Source organism: Pleurodeles waltl, chromosome 6, assembly GCF_031143425.1.
Source record: "Pleurodeles waltl isolate 20211129_DDA chromosome 6, aPleWal1.hap1.20221129, whole genome shotgun sequence".
In the NCBI taxonomy this organism is placed as follows: Eukaryota; Metazoa; Chordata; class Amphibia; order Caudata; family Salamandridae; genus Pleurodeles; species Pleurodeles waltl.
The window spans coordinates 1,206,052,781-1,206,071,889 of NC_090445.1; the positions used below are offsets into that span (position 1 = coordinate 1,206,052,781).

Consider the following 19,109-nt stretch of genomic DNA (forward strand, 5'->3'; position numbering starts at 1 on the left):
TCCAAACTGGATTATGCCAATGGCCTCTACCACAGATAATCTCTATATATTATGAAAAAACTACAACGTATTCAAAATTCTGTTGCCAGGCTACTATTACATGTAAAGCCACGAGCCCACATCTCCCCTGCCTTGAGAGCTCTACACTGGTTACCCGTTGCTAGAAGATCCTCCTTCAAGCTGGTTTGTATCACCCACAAAGCTATACCATGGAACAGGACTACTTTTTATCAGAAACAAAATAACCAAATACATTCAACAAAGAAACCTCCGCTCAAGATTGGCCCCCTGCCTTAGAACACCACCATACAAGAAAAAGACTAGAGGTGGTACATCCTTCTCTGTTCAAGCAGCCAAACTACAGAATTCATTACCCCCAAATATAAGATCCACGGATAACTATCTTGCCTAAAGAAGACTACTCAAGAGTTGGCTCTTTCCTTCATAAAAACCATAATCAAACAGCAATGGACTGCATATTCCGGTGTTGATAAATATTTTTACTCTGAATATGTGTATATTCTAGACGTATAGTTATTTAGGAAATAAGTATTGCTACTATGTCATAACAATAAATCGCACACATACTCTTTAAATCTGTTTAACAAATGTATATTTATTCACAATTAAATATGTATGTGTATATGAATGTGTTGTATAAATAAAATAAAATCTAACATTCAGATTATAAATAAGTTTCAAAGTAATAAAATACATATTTTAAAATAAAAAGAATAATTAAAAAAGTGTGTATTATATATATATATATATATATATATATTATATATATATATATATATATATATATATATATAATTAGAAATACAAATAATATAAATGTACTCTCTTGTAAGCTTTACTTTGTCTACCCATCACCATATGTCATGCCTCTATCAATCTATCCTCCATCCCCACTCTGACTCATCCCAAACCCACCGAAACCCATTCTACTACTTTCATCCCCAAAATAACCCTGCCTAAGCCCTTCCTTCCTCTTCCACATCTAGCTCACCCAAACCTCACTTTACTACCATGAGCTCCTAAACAACCCTACTAAATTCTCCCTCATTTATCTCACCTTTTGACTCCACCAAATCCCCTCCTGCTACTATGATCTCCTAACACTTTCCACAGGCTCTTCCCACCTTCATCTCTCCTTTATTCATCCCAAGTCTCATCCTATTACTACAAACTCCCACTTAACACTTCTGGATTCTTCCCTCCTTTATCCCTCCATTACTCTAGTCAATCCAACTAATAAGCTCGCTTATCCTCTGCTCAAATTAACTCAAAAAAATAAAAAAAATGAACTCCTATTTCCCTATACTACCTATACTATTCCTACTCTCCGAAAAGCGCTCCGACGCTTCGTCAGGGGTAGTAAGCGCTATATAAACACTATTACAATACAATACTCCTTTTCCCCCAGTTCCCCCTGATTCCAAAGGTAATGGCGAAAGCCAGACAACCTAGGGCAAAACTCATCCTCATAGCACCACAGTGGGCCAGACAGACCAGGTACTCGGACCTGTTGGAGATGTCCAAGTGTCAAATGATGGTGATCAAAGCAGAACGAGGTCTGCTGACAATACATAAGGGGAAGAGTGTACCACCAAGAGCCAGCAACCCTGAACTCAGCTGCATGGTTCCCTATTAGCTAGAATTTAGACACCTCAGTCTTCTACCCAGGATAATGGAGATCATTGAGGAAGCAAGGAAAGCTACCAACAGAAAGTGCTACGCTGTTAAATGTAAAATATTTGTACACTGGTGCAGATCAAATGGTTGTATAAAATTGTGAACAAAACAAAGGACTGTTTCAACATAATAACTCACCTGCTAAATAATTGGTTACACCATTCATCTTTCAAGATAGTTAGCAGAGATAGTAGCATACACCAGAGGAACAGCAAAGGAGCTTCTTCATAACACCTGTTGTAAAAAGTTTCCTAGAGGGGACAACACAGATTGCTTCCACGAAGAGCAGTACCAGCAACACTGGAACCTGAATACAGCGCTTACACAACTTATGGGTACACCCTTCCAACCTACGCACAGGTCAGACCTAAAATCAGTCACACTAAAAACAGCCTTTCTGATTGCAATCACATCGCTACGCACAGTGTGCAAGCTGCAAGCTCTCGCAATATAGGAACCCTACCTACAAATACACAAGGGTAAAGTTAAAGTAGTTCTGAGGACTAATCCAGAGTTCCTGCCTAAGATTGTCACCAACTTTCATGTCAATCAAAGCATTCAGTTGCCTGCATTCTTTAAAGAACCAAAGACAGAAATAAGAGGGCTACACACTCTAGATGTAAGAAGGGTCTTGATTTTCTACTTAAAAGAAACAAAGGGGCTCCTCAAAGGGAACCACTTATGTGCCTTGTTTGCCAAAGGGATCGGAGGCAAACCTGTTACCAAAGGGACAATCGCCAGAAGGATTACAGAAACAATACACGCATATTGTTCTACAGCGGGAATAGAATTACCAGCACAACCAAAAGCCCACTCTACAAGGAAAAAGGGACCTATATTAGCAATCCTCGCAAACGTACCCATGGACGCCATATGCACAGCAACGACATGGACATCACCACACATCTTTGCAAAACATTGTGTGGACATTCAGATGAACAAAAAAAGCACAGGTGGGACAAAATACTATAAAACCCTTTTGTCAACACTTGCTCATGTCATCCAAACCAACCCTCACCAGTGGATACTGCTACATAAACTTATCCACAGCATGTGAATCCAGAAACTGATTTATGATGCAAAATTATTGGTTACTTACCAGTAGGAGCAGTTTTGCAGCTTGAAGAGTTTTCTGAATTCACATGCCACTCACCTGCCTTCCCAGAAGCGGCAAATGGCGCAGACAGCGGGGAAGAGCCTGAAAAATGAATGGAGTATACTACCACAAAGGGGAAAACAAAAAATATATTTTTTGAAGATTGTGCATAAGAACATCTGTGGCACTGTTTGACCTCACTCAGGGGGCGGACATACCACCAAAGGGTGGTCAAAGACACCCAAAAAGGAAGAAAAATGCCAATTTAGGACCCAACCACTAGGTGGTGTTAAATGGCAGAATAATGCCGAGCATGTGAATCCAGAAAAGTCTCGAAACTGCAACACAACTACTGTTATGTAACCATTTTCTTAGGTCAGCTGTTCCATAAGAAAAGTGTTTTTTGTGTTGATAATTACTGGCCCCGTTTGAAAAACCTCCATGAAACTTTCCAAAAAAATTTGCTAAATATATATATATATATATATATATATATATATATATATATATATATATATATATATATATATATATATATATATATATATATTATTATTTTTTGTTGTTTTTTTGTTTTGGTTCATCTGTCAAGTGGGGTGGAGTTAAACAAAGGAGGTGGGGTCCTAAAAAGCAAAATCCCTCATACAGTTTCTGTAGAAATATTTAGGCAGGACCTCACAAAACCAATGAATGGAATTGCACCAAATTTAGCAGGAAGCTAGTTCTTAGTATGCACATTGTGCTATTTGTGTTTTTGTTAGAAATGCGTTCAGCAGTTTTTTAAAAATTAAGGTTCAAAATGTATAGGTATCTGGACAGTTGTTGTCCAGATATGGTCTGATTGGCCAATATAAAGAGAACTAGTCAATTAAGATTGGTTAGTTTCGACCTGAACAATGTTTTGGCAGCCATTTCAGGACTTGGTCCCAGAGTCCTGTAAATTAATAAAAAAAATATGTATAAGGGGGCAGAATGAACACACCCAGCACCCAAAAGGCATGTTGGGGGGGGGGGGGGGGGGGGGGGGGGGGGGGGAGGGAGAAGAGTCCGCAACATGCTGTGATAGCCGTTACAGCATTCTGGGACATGGACTCTGCTAAAAACATTGTAGTGAATGGCCGGTTTTGAGGGTCCCAAAAAGGAGCATGCATAAAGTGTGATAGCAAATTTTAGTTCAAATATAAATCATTTCTTGGTTGTACCATACTAATTTTAGGAATTGTGGAGTGTTATAAGGTGACTTTACCCTGTGAGAAATTATGCCTTTCTGCTGGGATTTCATAAATTGTTTCTGAGAACTGTTTTCTCGTGATTCTCATAGACATTATGGAAGGTGCTCCAGAAGCTAAAATTAGAGCATATTTTGTGTTAATTCACACTACCCTTTTCAGCCATCTGACATTCTCAGTAAAGCATGTGCTTCTGCCTGGAGCAGCCTGTCATTTGATTACCCTGTATTCTACTGCAGCCTCTCAGTGTTATAAAGAAGAACTAGAGTGGTGACAGTCTTAACTTATGACAGAAGTGTGTCACACCTGAAGCCATCTTGATTGAATCATACTAGTAAAACTTGAAACATTACATTCAGAAAGGAACAAAATCAGGGGGTTTGTTTTTTGTCATAGGATTTAAGGTTAGTGCTGTAGAAAGCAAAAGTTAGGCAACATTTGAAATGAATTTTCAAATATCTTAATCTTGTATTTTATTAAAAAAAAATCCCTAAATGCATACTGAAACATGCAGTTTCAACACCACCAGCAGACTGCCAGTTAACTCCCTAGTCATCAGCAGCTTTTCCACAGTGTTCTAATGAGGCCCTAGAGTGCTAACATTCAGAATTTATGCCGGAAGTGTGGCACATCTGAACGCCATCTTGATGGGATGGAAGTGGAAACAAGGCATTTTCTACTGAGTATACTCGAGTAAGACTTCAAATTAGAGAGCTTCATAACAGAAAAGTTTCTTAAGATGGTCACCAGAGGGGGGGAAAGTCCAGAAGTAGCACCAATATCACGGAGTATAGCCCAACAACAGAAGTGTGCATAAGCTGTTTTATATAGCGCTGATTTTAGCCGAAGATATTGGTGCGCTTTACATGAGCATCAGTTAAATTCATTGCACAGAGATACATACATACATTTTGGTTTTAGGCGTGGAGAGACTAAGTGCTTCTCCCAGAATCACAGGATGTTGAGCCAGCGTTGAATCTCAGACCTAGTTCCCCAGTTGCAGAGTCGGCATCTCTGGCTGTAACGTTGCGTCCTCTCCCCTAAGTGCAACCAATAATGAGGTGATGAACTGAATTTAAAAATAAAATATATCAAATGGTTTAAAAGCGTTTTGTTGCCGTTTGCGAAGTCAGAAAATGTTTTTGAAGAGCACTAACCATAATTACTATTGGGGGAAGGGGGGGGGGGCTCATTTATCATTCCTAAAGCAACTGCTTTGATTGCATCAAAAAGACTTCAGCTGTGCCACTCTGGTTAGCAATCTAGTTGTTCGTTAGAACACTGCTGGCAGGGGTCAGGGGCACGGACAATTTAGGGTAGGGGTCAGGCAGAGGCAGCAGCTGGGCAGGTGGGAGGGGCAATGTCAGCACACAGGCAATGGAGGGCAGGAAAAAGGGGGCAGGGGCAACAAACCAGCCATGCAGGACAGGCAAGAGAGGCTGTGGCAATACAACAGACCATTGAGGGCAGAAGAGTAGAGGCAGTGGCAGAACAACCATACAGACCCAATTCAGGCAAGAGACTTACAATGTTTTTAAGTCCAAAATGGCTTTATTTTAGCAGTCGCCCACCCAAAATCGCCTTTATTTCAATACCATTCAATGGAGAAAATCAGTTCTCCCAATTGTTTTTCAAAATATCCCTCTTACCAAGCTCAAACTGTTGGAATGTATAGTACATTGGACCACGGAGGGCTGGAGGAGTGGCGCAGGGACATGGACTCTTACAATAGAGTGTAGGAGGGAGGTGGGCACGGACACCAACCTGACCTTACAGGGCAGGCGTCTGTTGTTGCAGCAGCACAATACACCATGCATGGTAAGCAGACGGACAGTGGAGCACAACATACCATGAACAGCAATAGGGAGGGGACAGGGCCATGCACATAAACAGTGCAGAGGGTGACGAGACATGGCCAACAACCTCACCATACTGGACATAGAGGAGGGTCAGTTTCAGCACAACAGACCATGAAGGGCAGGAGGGAGGAAGCGGGGGGCACACCAGTGAACCATGGAAGAAAGAAGAGAGGGTGTAGGGGCCAGCACATGGAAAACAGAATGCATGAGGCAAAGGGGCCGGAGCAGCACGCTGACCATTAAGGGCAGGTAGGATGGGCACTGGAAGTACAACACACACCATGGAGGGCAACAGGAAGACTGTAATGGCATACATTGTGTGTGTGTCTTTCATGTTGACTCATACAGTTTGTGTATCTATTGACTGCATAGCATGTTATGCATATTCTGACCACATAGTTATGGAGCAACTATTTGATCTTTATTTTTGTTCAATGGATTATTTCTAACTAAATAATCAGACGGCACCAATAATTGTTTTATTTATTAAACATTTACAGCAGGCAGTCCTAGTGATTATATAACAACTCTTTTGTTGCGATGATGCATCCCTACAGATTATTCAGAGTCTTTGGCCTTTGTATTATAGAGTTTTGCATCTTTAAATGTTCAGTAAACAGTGTGGTCCCCTCACCCTCTTAAGATGCGTACAGTTCCTTATTAATGGCATGCTGTATATACAAGCTTGCATCTAGTTCTTCGCCCATGTTACATTAAATGAAAGATTGTTAGGTACAGGCAAGGTAGAGAAACAATATTTTGCGAACATGTACAACTGGGAAAACACATTTAATGGTTACATACGTTATTGCATGCACTGTAAGAGTTTAGGGAGACCATAACTCTTATGCTCATGGAACTTTGCCAGTACATAGAATGGGAATGGTCTTCCTATTGTTAGTGCACGATGAACAGTGAAGTGGTTCCCTGGTAGTTGGTTCCTCACCCACGCTCACAAGGCACTGCACAACACCGGACCACAATACCTCAACAGACGGCTCTCCTTCTACACCCCACCCCACCGCTCGCCACCGTCCCATGCATCCAGAGAACGACTGCCCATGGCAGATCGTTCCACCACCTCACTGCCAAGACGTGAAACACTCTTCCCATCACCTGTGGCAAATACAGGACCTACTTACCTTCAGGAGGCACCTCAATACTTGGCTGTTCGAGCAGTAGAACCCCCCTCCCCCCACTTCTTTAGCACCTTGAGACCCTCACGAGTGATTGGTGTGCCTTACAAATGATCTGATTGATTGGACAAAAGGAATAGAAGTACTGCTCATACAGCATATTAACTACCTGTCAGCATACCTTTGTTTCTTTTTTATTTACTGTAATTTTTAGCTCCGATTAGGCAACGGATTTGACAAATTTGGTATTCTAGTTATGAATATTCTCAGTTCAAGGAAAAAAAACCTTTCTTAATGTGCACATTTTTTAATTGATTGAGGGAATGTAGTATCTGTTTTTTTCGCGAAATTGAAAGCGGAACACACCATAGGATGCATACGATAGACTCTTGTAATAAGAGTCTACAATTAATGTTATTAAATGATTCAAACCATGGAGGAGTTTTTAATCTTAATGGGAGACGTTTGTGTAATAAGATTCTTTTCCCATAGCCATGTGTGTTGATTAATGTCCGGGCATGAAGAGACAGCTTATTGAGAACGATTTTATGTTCTACATTTGGACCGACTTACTGACAGTTTTGTAAAACAAATTAAATCACGTTGACTTCTCCCACTGGTCCTTCAATTGCAGAGTTTCCTTGTCATGGGTTTGTGTTGCCTGCTCTCTCTCTCTCTCTCTCATGTTCTTTTTCAGACCAATTATGATTATTTAGTAATGTAATGTGATCTTAATTTTGTTGCACATACTAGTGACTGCTACTTTACATGCTAAACATTCTTTACAAATCCGAATTCCAGCATGGTTTGCGTTGTTGATGCACAGGTGGGCAAATAAAGTAATTGGCCAATGACAGTATTCAGAGCTATGTTGAGTCGTTTTTTTATGCCTTCCTTAGAGTAAATTGTTACTGGCTCTGGCATATGGGACTGAAGACCTTTGTGACTGTTAAAATAGATCTAAAGAGGATATACTTAGTGTTTCCGATATGAAATATTCCCAAGAATTAATCTGTGTGGTTTTTTTTTAATTTATTTTTTTTAAACTTTTCAATACAGGTGATAGCAATATTTTTATTCGGTTTGCTTTGAAAGTCACTAATTGACAGGGGTTGAGCTGTTACCACAAATTAGGACATTCACCTAGAACCTCATTGTCACACATGAATGGGCCAAACTGGAAGGGGTAGAAAAAAATAAAATAACCTCCAGCGCACATCTTTGTACGTCCGGAGCATTTGATGCTAACCTGCCAGGAGTTCTCGAGTTTCAAGGAGGCTATAGTCTAGGTAGGATAGTGGAGCTTACTTACTGGAGTCTGGGTGCTTTGAAGCTACTAAGATCCCACCTGGTTTCTGGGCAGAATGCCACAGCTGTAGCTGTGCCCTACTGCTTTAGCTGCCATGATCACTAAATATCACTGGCCTCTTCAAAGCTTCACTTCCTCCCTTAATGCCCAGTCCGCAGGCTGCGCCTGAGCTGCTTTCACCCTGCCACTCACTCACAAGGTTCACGATTATCTCCTATACCTGTCTGAGCAGGAACAGGTAGAAAGCTCTTAATAAGGGGCCTATTACTGCAGGGTTGCAAAATTCAGACATACCAACTTGCTTGTTATTACACTGCATAGTATCAACCATTGTCAGACTTGCAACTTCATCTAAGCTCCGATAAAAGGTAATAAGTTAGTCCTAAATCCCAGAACCATTGAGTTCGTTAATAGTCGCACTGAGGTAAGTGAAATCATTAGGATTATGTGATTGTGCAGTTGACTGTCACAAAATGCAAGCCTTGTCGATGTTCATATTCACTAAATAAAACATCCAGCTTTTTTCTTTTTGCTAGATAAGCTTTTGAGCATTTTATTACCAACTTTATTTGGAATTGTATCAGCGTCTTAAATCTGTGCTACAGTGCCTAGAATTGTTTGTTTTTTATCTGTGCTGTTAGACTGCATGTTAAGCATTCCCATGATGACCAACTGTAAACCAGAAATCATGAATCGCTTTTTTTTTTATTCCCCCCCCCCCCCCCCCCCCCCCCACACAATCCACCCAATACTGATATTCTAGGCAATGGTTTTCCTCCTTGTGATAGTGATGAAGATGACCGTATTTCACATGCAAGTTCAAGTGATTGGACTCCACGACCTCGGATAGGTATGTCTTTTTTTTTCAAAGACTTATCACTTTTAAATTAATGTATTGCAACAAATAGAAAAAAATGAAGACTGTATCATTAGCAACATTAGTATAAGTAATTAATATTATCACAGTAGGATTGCGTGAGTGAAAATCTGGCTTTAATGCAGGTTGTGACTATGACGCTTCATAGATGAAACTGCCGCCTCTGGGCAGTGTTTGTGAGGCAAAAAACGTTTTCTATCTCATGCAGAATCATTTCTTCTTAAACCAAATGTTATTTTGTAAGTACTCATTTTTTTTCTTCTTTTTCTTCTTTCTTCAAACTGCTTGTTGTTTTGTTTCATTTTCTTTACGTTCCAGAGCTACAGCAGCATTGGTACCAAGAGGACTGAAATGTTGAATACCTTGTGTTTTCCACTAAAGAGCTTTGCAATAGAGGGGTATCTTCTAACACAGCCCACTTTTTGGGGTAAAATTATTTTGTTAGTATTTGTATCTGAACAGACTATATGAGCAAACAATCATCAGCGCCTACTAATGGTCCAGCCTGGTTGTATCAACCCATCTAAATTCCTTTGAATTGCTGCTCATGTTTAATCCCTCCATCTCAAAGAAAACCACAGTACTTTTCCATCTTCCTGTCGTGTTATATATATATATATATATATATATATATATATATATTATTATTTTTTTTCTTTTTTTTGGACCAAGGCACGCTTACCATTTGGCTATACTTGAAGCATCTTGTTTCCTTGAGTTTTGAACCATGTCCCAATTGACTAAAACCTCTGGAATGCTTTTACGTACCTGTTTAGCCAAAGGTTGTGTCAAATATTGAGCAAGACTGAGTTAGGTGGATCTGTCTCCTTTCCTGAACCTCCTGGTGATTTTACAGGCAGTATCTCACAGATAAATAGATTTCACTGGGAGCCGTCTAGGGGGCCTGCAGGACTAAATCTTTAAGGTGGCCAGGTCGGACTCTCTGACTTGCTTGAGAGCATAAAATGTACCAATTGCATGTATAACTAGTGACTTCCTTACTCAAGAGATCTCTTTTCTTCCCTCCAGTGTGGTTGTGGTAAGCTTTGCCTTCAGAGGATTGAAGTCTGCCATGGGTTTGTGTTGGCCAATTAAAGCACGTACCCCTTATTTAATAATCTGTAAAATGGCATCCTGAGTAGTCCATATTCTTCCAGGAGAATGGCAAAAGATCTGAGTCTTGTGGGAACTAAAACCCTAATCTGGCTTTGCTAAATCTGTCCCAGCCTTTGAAACTAAATGTGGCTGCTACTTGGGAAGGTTGTGTGCCTATCCACAAAGGGCTTTCTTTGGTCAGTCTTACTGCTGTTTCAGCGGTGTTTTATAATCTTTCCAGACCTTTAATGCTGTCTTGGTTGTCAGCAGAGTGCTAGCCGCAAATGCCTTCCATAGAGAAAATGCAGCAGTGGTATTTCCCTCTGGGCCCATAGCTCTGTTTTTAAAGGCTGTGTCCGAGCTGAATAAATGTAAGGTGAGCTGCTGTGTAGTAGAAGACCAAATACATCTGCTATGATCACTCCACCATTGTGTGGAGATTTGTAGCATTTTGCCATCAACAATTTGGGAGCCCTGTTTTACCAAAATAGATATTGTGTTTTGGAGGTCTGGCAGTGTGGATCTTAAATGGTTAGTTTTATAGAATTTTAAGGGCTTTATTTTTTAATAATATAAAATTTGACGGTCCAATTAATCTGCACCCACACTTTTGGCCTCTCAATAATAGCATAAATGTGATGAAGTTAGAGCTAAAATTCATATTTTGGAGGAGGAAAACACTGTTCACAATCAGTTATCAGAGGCCTTTTGTAATTCAATTAGGAGTATAACCAGGGGAACTAGGAGTTGATTTGCTAAAGGTATAGCTAATATTGTGTTGCATGGATTTACATGGCATAAAGCCATTTTGATCTTGCTGGATGAGGTTATCACCGCAGAGACAATTTAAAGCACCTTAGCCAGCATTTTGACCTCTCTGTTGATGAATGAGAGAGGCCTTTAGGAGCCACAGATGGTAATTGGATTGTATATTTTAAAGAGCACTTTGACTGTTTCCCATGTCTTGAGGAAATTTAGTCTTTCTGTTTGAGGGAGAGAATGTCGTGTATGTGTGTATAGGCTGCACAAGAACTCATGATAAGCATTTAAGGAATTCCTCAGGAATGTGGTCTGAAGTTTTTTTTTCCCCCCCCACTGGGTGCTGACCAGTGTCCTCGGATGACCTCAACTGTGAGGTTGTTGTCTAATGAGCTGTGTTCAGTTTGGGAGAGCTTGGTGAGGGGCATCAATGCTCTTAGGCTTTCTGGATTTACTGGTGAGATGCAACCATATAGTGTTAGCATTTGCTCAAGAATTAACTATATTGTCAAACATTATCTAGGTCTGTGACCAGACTTGGCCCTCCAATTATGAACCCCTTTATACCACCTTAACTATTTTCTTCCTCCCTTCGACACCCCTAAAGAGGAAGATATATTGGTGGCCTACTGAGTAGTGAATGCAACAAGCATCATTGAAATTGACGTCACAGAGGCCACTAGAGGCATCTTTGGAGTCTGTGCATGAAACAATGGGGATTGGGGGGGAGGCGGCGTCTGCTATTTCTGTCAGTTGATATATTTATACAGGTGAGAAATTGGGTGAATGGTTGACTGGGGTATGAGCCCTGGTCAAGGAACAGCCGCAGTCCAATGCAGGGTGAACCACAGTCACTAATTTAACCTGTGCCTAATCCTGGGTAGCTTGGCACATAGCGCAGTCAAGCTAAACTTGGAGAGAATGTGTTAAGTATGTATGCAGCACACAGATAGCAATACAGTAAAAAAAAACAACCCACTAAAAATACCAATTTAGAAACATAGAGTACATTTTCTTAGATGTTCTCATTGGAATCCGGGTTGGACTTAAACAAGACTTGGTAGTTGCAAGGGTTGTGGTACCCCAGGCATTGGTGCAGCTCGGCTGCGGTTGTTCCTGATGTCTCCTTACTTGGAGGGGAGAAGGAAGTGGCCTCCTAGGGCACGGTAATTCCCACCTGGGCGGCTACTGCATTGGTGGACTCAGTGGCCAGCAGAAGGGTGAACTCAATGTTGCGGTTGGTGCCTGCAGGAATCGGGGAAGTGGCTCCTCCACTCCAAGGGAGATACTAACGGGCTGGCGAAGAACTGGAGAACTTCTGAGGCTTTTGGAGACATCACAGCTTCAGGACGAGTCAGGATGTCACGATTGTCGGGACAGATGCAGGTGAGTAGGCAGGGTTTGGATTAAAAAAAGTCCACCAGTCATCGTCGGTACTCGCTACTTTTGGGCTTATTTGTCTTCTTATTGGGTAAAACAAATCTATTCTTCCTGTCTCAGGGGGCACCACCTAAGTAATTTAGAGACGTTTAGGGAAGTTTAGGAGAGTTAAGAGTAGTTGCCAATAGACTTCTTACCCTTGGGCTGACTGCACCACATATATGACCACTTCCTGTGGGGAGTGGGCATAACCCTATCCCAGAATTCCTAGTTCCTCCAAAAACAAGATGATGGAACCCTTCCTTGAGTGTAAACTTCAAGTAGCCCACAATAGGGTGTGGATAGCCCAAAGGTGGAACACACCTATTGCCTAACTAATTTTACTACCTGTACTGTGCCAAGTGGGCCTCAGGGCAGGGAGGCAGCAACTCCTAGGTTTTGGGAAGTTGCGGTTGCATACCAAAGGCGGCAGAGTCTTTAAAGTCCCTGGCCTTGGTATGCAGATGCCCTAGCCATCCTGCTAGAATAGGTGATAACACCTCCCTCTGGAGCAGGCATGGTCATGGTTTCTGGCCTCGGGCTCTCACCTCCCAAGGGGTCAGAAACATGATTGTGGTGGTAGGCTGGTTAAAACCTGTCAGCCAGCACAATAAGAGACTAGTATGTTTCGGGGGGACACCTCTGAGGGGCCCTCTGGGTGTACGTCATAAGAAATCAAAGGCTGGCATCACCCTGGATTTATTAAGACAAGGTGTTAGATACCAAACAGCATACGTTTCAGGTAAGCCATTATGTAGCTATGTAGCTGGGGAACTCCTAATTAGTGTCCAGGAAATACCTTAAGATGGCTTCCCTGTTCGCTTGTAATGTCCAGCAATCAAAATAGATGTCATAGGGTCATAGCTACTCATGCAGATATGTCCTTGCATCAAATATAACACCCCCTGCCTTAGGGCGCCAAGGCCTGCTGTAGGGGTGGCTTATATAGATTTACATGCAGTGAGTTGGGCCTGGCAGACAAGGGGTGTACCATGTTGTGTTTTGTCAGACTTGTACCATGACACGCAGACTGCAAAGAGAGGTGTGTGCAGCTTGTTCTATGGGGAATCCATGAGGGTGGCACAATACATGCTGCAGCCCTTAAGGACCCTCTCCATGGGTCGGGGAGGCATCAGGGAGGGGGGCCCAGGCTCTAGGTAGCACGGGTACCATTTACTAGGGACTTAGAGGTAAAGGAGTTTGTGCCAGTTGTACAGAATTTTACCTGTTTTAGTGAAAGAGCACTGACACTGGGGACCTGGTTAGCGGCAATCCAGTGCACCTCAGTCGAAAGACCGCAATACCAGTGTGCAAGAAGTGGCGGATGACAAAAATGCCACTTTCCTACACAAGTAAAGGCAAATACGTTCGAACAGTGTAGGAAAAAAACATCAGCAAGGTCATGAAGATGTTACCCAACCTTGGTTTCTCATCAACTTCGAAAAATTATCAACCACAGCAGAAAGGCAATAAACCTTTCTGGGTGGAACCCTAAATTCAGACAAGGGGCTTTCTAGGGTCAGCATCTTATAGCAAGGTCATTGGGGAAAATGATGGCCACATGCAAGGCTATACATGACACCACTGCAGTTGTGGCTGGAACACCAGTGATCTCAAGCAACTAGAAGTTGGAGGCAACTTGTTACAATTTTTTGAAGGTGGTGCAATTGTGGAACCTAATAAAACACCTCCGTGGGAAAATCATTCAAGCTACCAAATACTTCAGTGGCTATCACAATGGAGATATATATAGATAGGTCTTTGTGTGTGTATGTATATATATATATGTTTGATGGCATGTGTAGCTGCAGATGCGCATGCTGTGCATGCGTCTGCCGTCTGGTGTTGGGCTCGGAGTGTTGCAGGTTGTCTTTCTTCGAGGGGGTGTTCTCGAGTCGCCGGATCGGGTGGCTCCTCCTCTTCAGCTCCATTGTTCATGGGCATTGACTCCATGCTGGATTGTTTTCTTTCCGCCATTGGGTTCGGACGTGTTTCCTTTCGCTCTGATAGTTCGATTCAGAAAAGCTTAAACTCTTTATTTCTCGTCAGTATTGTTTCGATCGCGTTACACCTTCTATTGACACTTCGGTACCGTCTGATCACACATCTTTACTCTCCCTTCGGGGCATCCGCGCCCAACTCGGGCCTCGCCTGGCCGACCGCATGGAAGCCTCATGGACCGGACTCCATTCCGCCTGTAATCTCTGCCTTTCCCCAGACCAATGGGAAGAAAATTGTGAGGCCTGCAGATCCTTCCGATCCAAGAAGACGCTCAGACATAAGAGCACGGAGACTCAAGATGGCATCCAAAAGCACCGAACATCTCGACGTCGAAGAGATCATGTAGACCACTCTCTCCGTTTGAGGATCTGACTCCGAGCAGGAATCCGAGGAGGACAGACCGGTCACGGCAGGACAGCATATGAGTACGCCTGCCCCTGTGCCATCCAGACTGAAACATTAGGCCTTGGGGACGCCACTGCCTGAAGGCCATGGCTCGACCTGAAAAAAAGACCATCGGTGACCAACCCACAAGTTCGGCACCGAAAAAGGCCACTCCTCCGAAGCCATCGGACTTGAGTCGAAGCTCTGTTTCTGAAACGAGCAAACACCGCTCTTCCGAGTCAAAATCTCAAATCTTTTTCTAAACCGAGACCATCTCCGACTCCATCTTTTTTGATCCGGAAAAAGCCAGTTTTGGAGCTGAAGAAACTGGCTTACACTGAGGAACATGGACTTTCAAAAGTACTTAGAGAAGGGCAGTAATCTACTGAGGAAGACTCAAAAATGAAGCCTATCATAGAACAAATGGATGAAGGGCAAGCCAGGATTCATACCCACAAAGAAACTGGCAGGATTTTGACGGCACCTCCTCCAAAACCAAAGAGGAAATTAGCCTTTCAGGAGGTATTGGACACTGCACAGCCTCCAGCTAAAGTGCCAAGAACAAAGGAGAAACCTCCACCTCCTCAATGTTCTCCTTCTCAGTCTCCTCCTCACTCTCCACATATTTCTCCTTCTACTAGCCCTACACCTATGCAGTCACCATCACATTCATTTGATTCACAGCACGACAATATAGATCATGGGATCTTTTTATGATCCAGATCCCATTCCCAATAACGACCCAGACTGCTATCCCTCAAACCCTTCACCACCTGAAGATAGGGTACAGTCAAGTACTAGACAGGGCTGCAGCATACCATAGTGTCACCATGCACACTGAACAGTTGGAGGACGATTTATTTAAAAAAAAAAAAAATACACCCTCCTCCACGCACACAACATACCCGTCTCTACCAGGCATGCTAAAACATGCTGATCAAATTTTTTTGCGAGTCTGTCAAAGTGAGCATAATAACTCCCAGGGTAGGGCAGAGATACAAGCCACCTGCCTCTGATCCTGTGTATATAACTCAGCAACTCCCTCCAGACTCTGGTAGTATGCGCTGCTAGGAAGAGGGCAAGCTCTCAGTCGTCGGGTGATGCAACCCCACCAGACAAAGAGCAGAAAATTTGATGCTGCAGGGAAGAGTGGCATCCCAGGCAGCCAACCAATGGAGAATAGCCAACTCAAGGTTTGTTGGCTAGATACGATAGGGCACATTGGGATGAGATGAAAGATATAATTTAGCATCTCCCCAAGGAGCACCAAAAGAGGGCACAGCAGATAGTAGAGTAAGGGCAACCAATCTCCAATAACCAAATCGGGTCTGCCCAGGACTCAGCAGACACAGCTGTCAGGAGTGTCAACAATGCTGTAACAATCGGGAGACACGCATGGCTCAGATCTTCCGGGTTCAAACCTGAAATTCAACAAGCAGTGTTGAATATGCCGTTAAGTAAAAAAACAACTTTTTGGCCCAGAGATGGACACTGCAATTGAAAAATTGTGTAAAGACTCAGACACCGCATAGACCATGGGTGCGCTATACACCACACAATACAGGGGATCCTTTCGGAAACCACAGTTTAGAGGTGGATTTAGGCCCCAGAGTACAGAACCATCCACATCACACCCAAAATCACCCTACCAACCTCCATACCCAATTAGGTATGATGGCATCATGTATTGCAGTTGTTCCATATGCAAGACTAAACATGCGGCCCTTGCAACAGTGACTTGCACAACAATGGTCACAGGCACAGGGTCAACTTCAAGATCTAGTGTTGATAGACCGCCAAACTTACATGTCCCTTCAGTGGTGGAACTCCACAAATCTAAACAAAGGGCAGCCGTTTCAAGAACCTGTTCCTCAGACCATAATCACAACAGATGCATCAATCATTGGCTGGGGAGCTCACCTCACCAATCACAACATTCAAGGACAATGGGATTCACAACACAAACAGCTACACGTAAATCACTTACCGCTGTTAGCTGTCTTCCTAGCGCTCAAGTCTTTTCAGCCGCTCCTTATTCACAAGAATGTCCTAATCAAAACAGACAACATGGCCACCATGTATTACCTAAACAAACAAGGAGGGACACATTCGTCCCAACTCTCCCTCCTAACTCAAAAAATTTGGACATGGGCAATACACAATCAAATTCATCTAGTAGCACAATACATTCCAGGGATACACAACCAGCTAGCGGATGTTCTCAGCAAAAATCATCAACAGACACACGAGTGGGAGATTCACCCTCACGTACTTCAGAAATACTTTCAACAATGGGGAACACCAGACCTAGATCTGTTCGCCACCAGCGAAAACGCAAAATAACAAAACTTTGCATCCAGATACCCACATACCATATTCAAGGGCAATGCTCTATGGATGAATTGGCCAGGGATATTTGCTTACGCTCTTCCTCCTCTCCCGCTCGTTCCATTTCTAGTCAACAAATTGTGTCAAAACACGCTCAATCTGATACTCATAGCGCCAGCGTGGGCACGTCAACCGTGGTACACAACACTACTAGACCTGTCAGTAGTACCACACTCCAAACTCACAAACAGACCAGATCTGTTGACACAAAACAAAGGGCAGATCAGGCATCCAAATCCCAACATACTCAATGTAGCGATTTGGCTCCTGAGATCATAGAATTTGGGTATTTACAATTACCAACTGAATGTATGGAAGTAATTAAGCAAGCAAGAAAACAGACTACCAGACAGTGCTATGCCAACAAATGGCAAAGATTTGTATATTACTGTCAGTCTAAGCAAATTGCCCCTCTTTCAGCATCAATACAGAATATTGTATGTTTGTTTCATTTGCAAAAATCAAATCTAGCGTGTTCTTCCATTAAAAAATACATCTCACTGCAATTTCTGCATATTTGCAAAATTTACAGCACAGCTCTTTATTTAGAGTACCTGTTATCAAAGCCTTCATGGAAGGCTTAAAACACATCATTCCACCCAGAACACCTCCAGTTCCTTCTTGGAATTTAAACATACTGCTTATGTGACTTAAGGGCCCACCATTTGAACCTATGCACTCATGTCAAGTGACGTTTTTTAACATGGAAGGCTGCCTTCCTAGTCACAATTAAATCATTGGAAAGAGTTAGTGAAATTCAAGTTTTCACTAGTGAAGAACCATTCACACAGGTACACAAACATAAAGTTGTACTACGAACTAACCCTAAATTTCTTCCTAAAGTAGTATCACCTTTTCATATCAATCAAACAGTGGAACTACCAGTGTTCTTCCCACAACCAGATTCTGTAGCAGGAAGAGCTCTACATACACTAGACATTAAAAGAGCACTAAAGTACTACATAGATAGCTGTTTAGTTTTTCTGAATGGTTTTGTTCTGTTTGTAGCTTTTCAAAAACCTCATACTGGTAACCCCATGTCAAAACAAGGTTTCGCAAGATGGATAGTAAAATGCATCCAAACATTTTACCTTAAAGCTAATAGACAACTCCTAGTTGTTCCTAAAGCACATTCCACAAGGAAGAAAGGTGCTACAATGGCCTTCTTAGGAAATATACCAATGGTGGAAATATGTAAAGCAGCTACTTGGTCAACACCACATACATTTACTAAACACTATTGTGTAGATGTTTTAGCAACACAGCAAGCCATAGTAGGTCAAGCTGTACTCGGAACATTATTTCAAACAACTTCAACTCCTACAGGCTAACCACCGCTTTTATGGGAGGACTAACTGTAGTCTATGCACAGCATGTTTATCTGCAGCTACACATGCCATCGAACGGAAAATGTAAATGTCACTTACCCAGTGTACATCTGTTCGTGGCATTTTCCGCTGCAGATTTACATGCACCCTCCCACTTCCCCGGAAGCCTGTAGTCGTTTGTTAACCACATTTTTAAGTGTGTGTGTGTGTGTGTGTGTGTGTATATATATATGTATATATATTTATATGTGTGTGTATATATATATATATATATATATATATATATTTGTTTGATGGCATGTGTAGCTGCAGATACACATTCTGTGCACTGTTCCTGCCATCTAGTGTTGGGCTTGTAGTGTTACAAGTTTTTTCTTCTAAGAAGTCTTTTCGAGTCACAGGACCGAGTGACTCCTTCCTTTCGGCTCCATTGCGCATGGGCATCAACTCCATCTTAGATTGTTTGTTTTCTTTCCGCCATCGGGTTCCGACATGTTCCTCTTTGCTCTGTGATTCGAATCAGGAAAGTAT

At 42.3% G+C, this 19,109-nt stretch overlaps 1 protein-coding gene across 1 annotated transcript in view; it reads left to right on the forward strand.

Moving 5' to 3' along the window:
* Nucleotides 1-19,109, forward strand: part of SIRT1 (sirtuin 1) — a 496,870-nt gene that overhangs the window by 62,645 nt on the left and 415,116 nt on the right. The window contains exon 2 of the mRNA XM_069240513.1: nucleotides 9,091-9,177. Coding sequence (XP_069096614.1) covers nucleotides 9,091-9,177 — 87 coding nt within the window. The remainder of the gene's footprint in view (nucleotides 1-9,090; nucleotides 9,178-19,109) is intronic.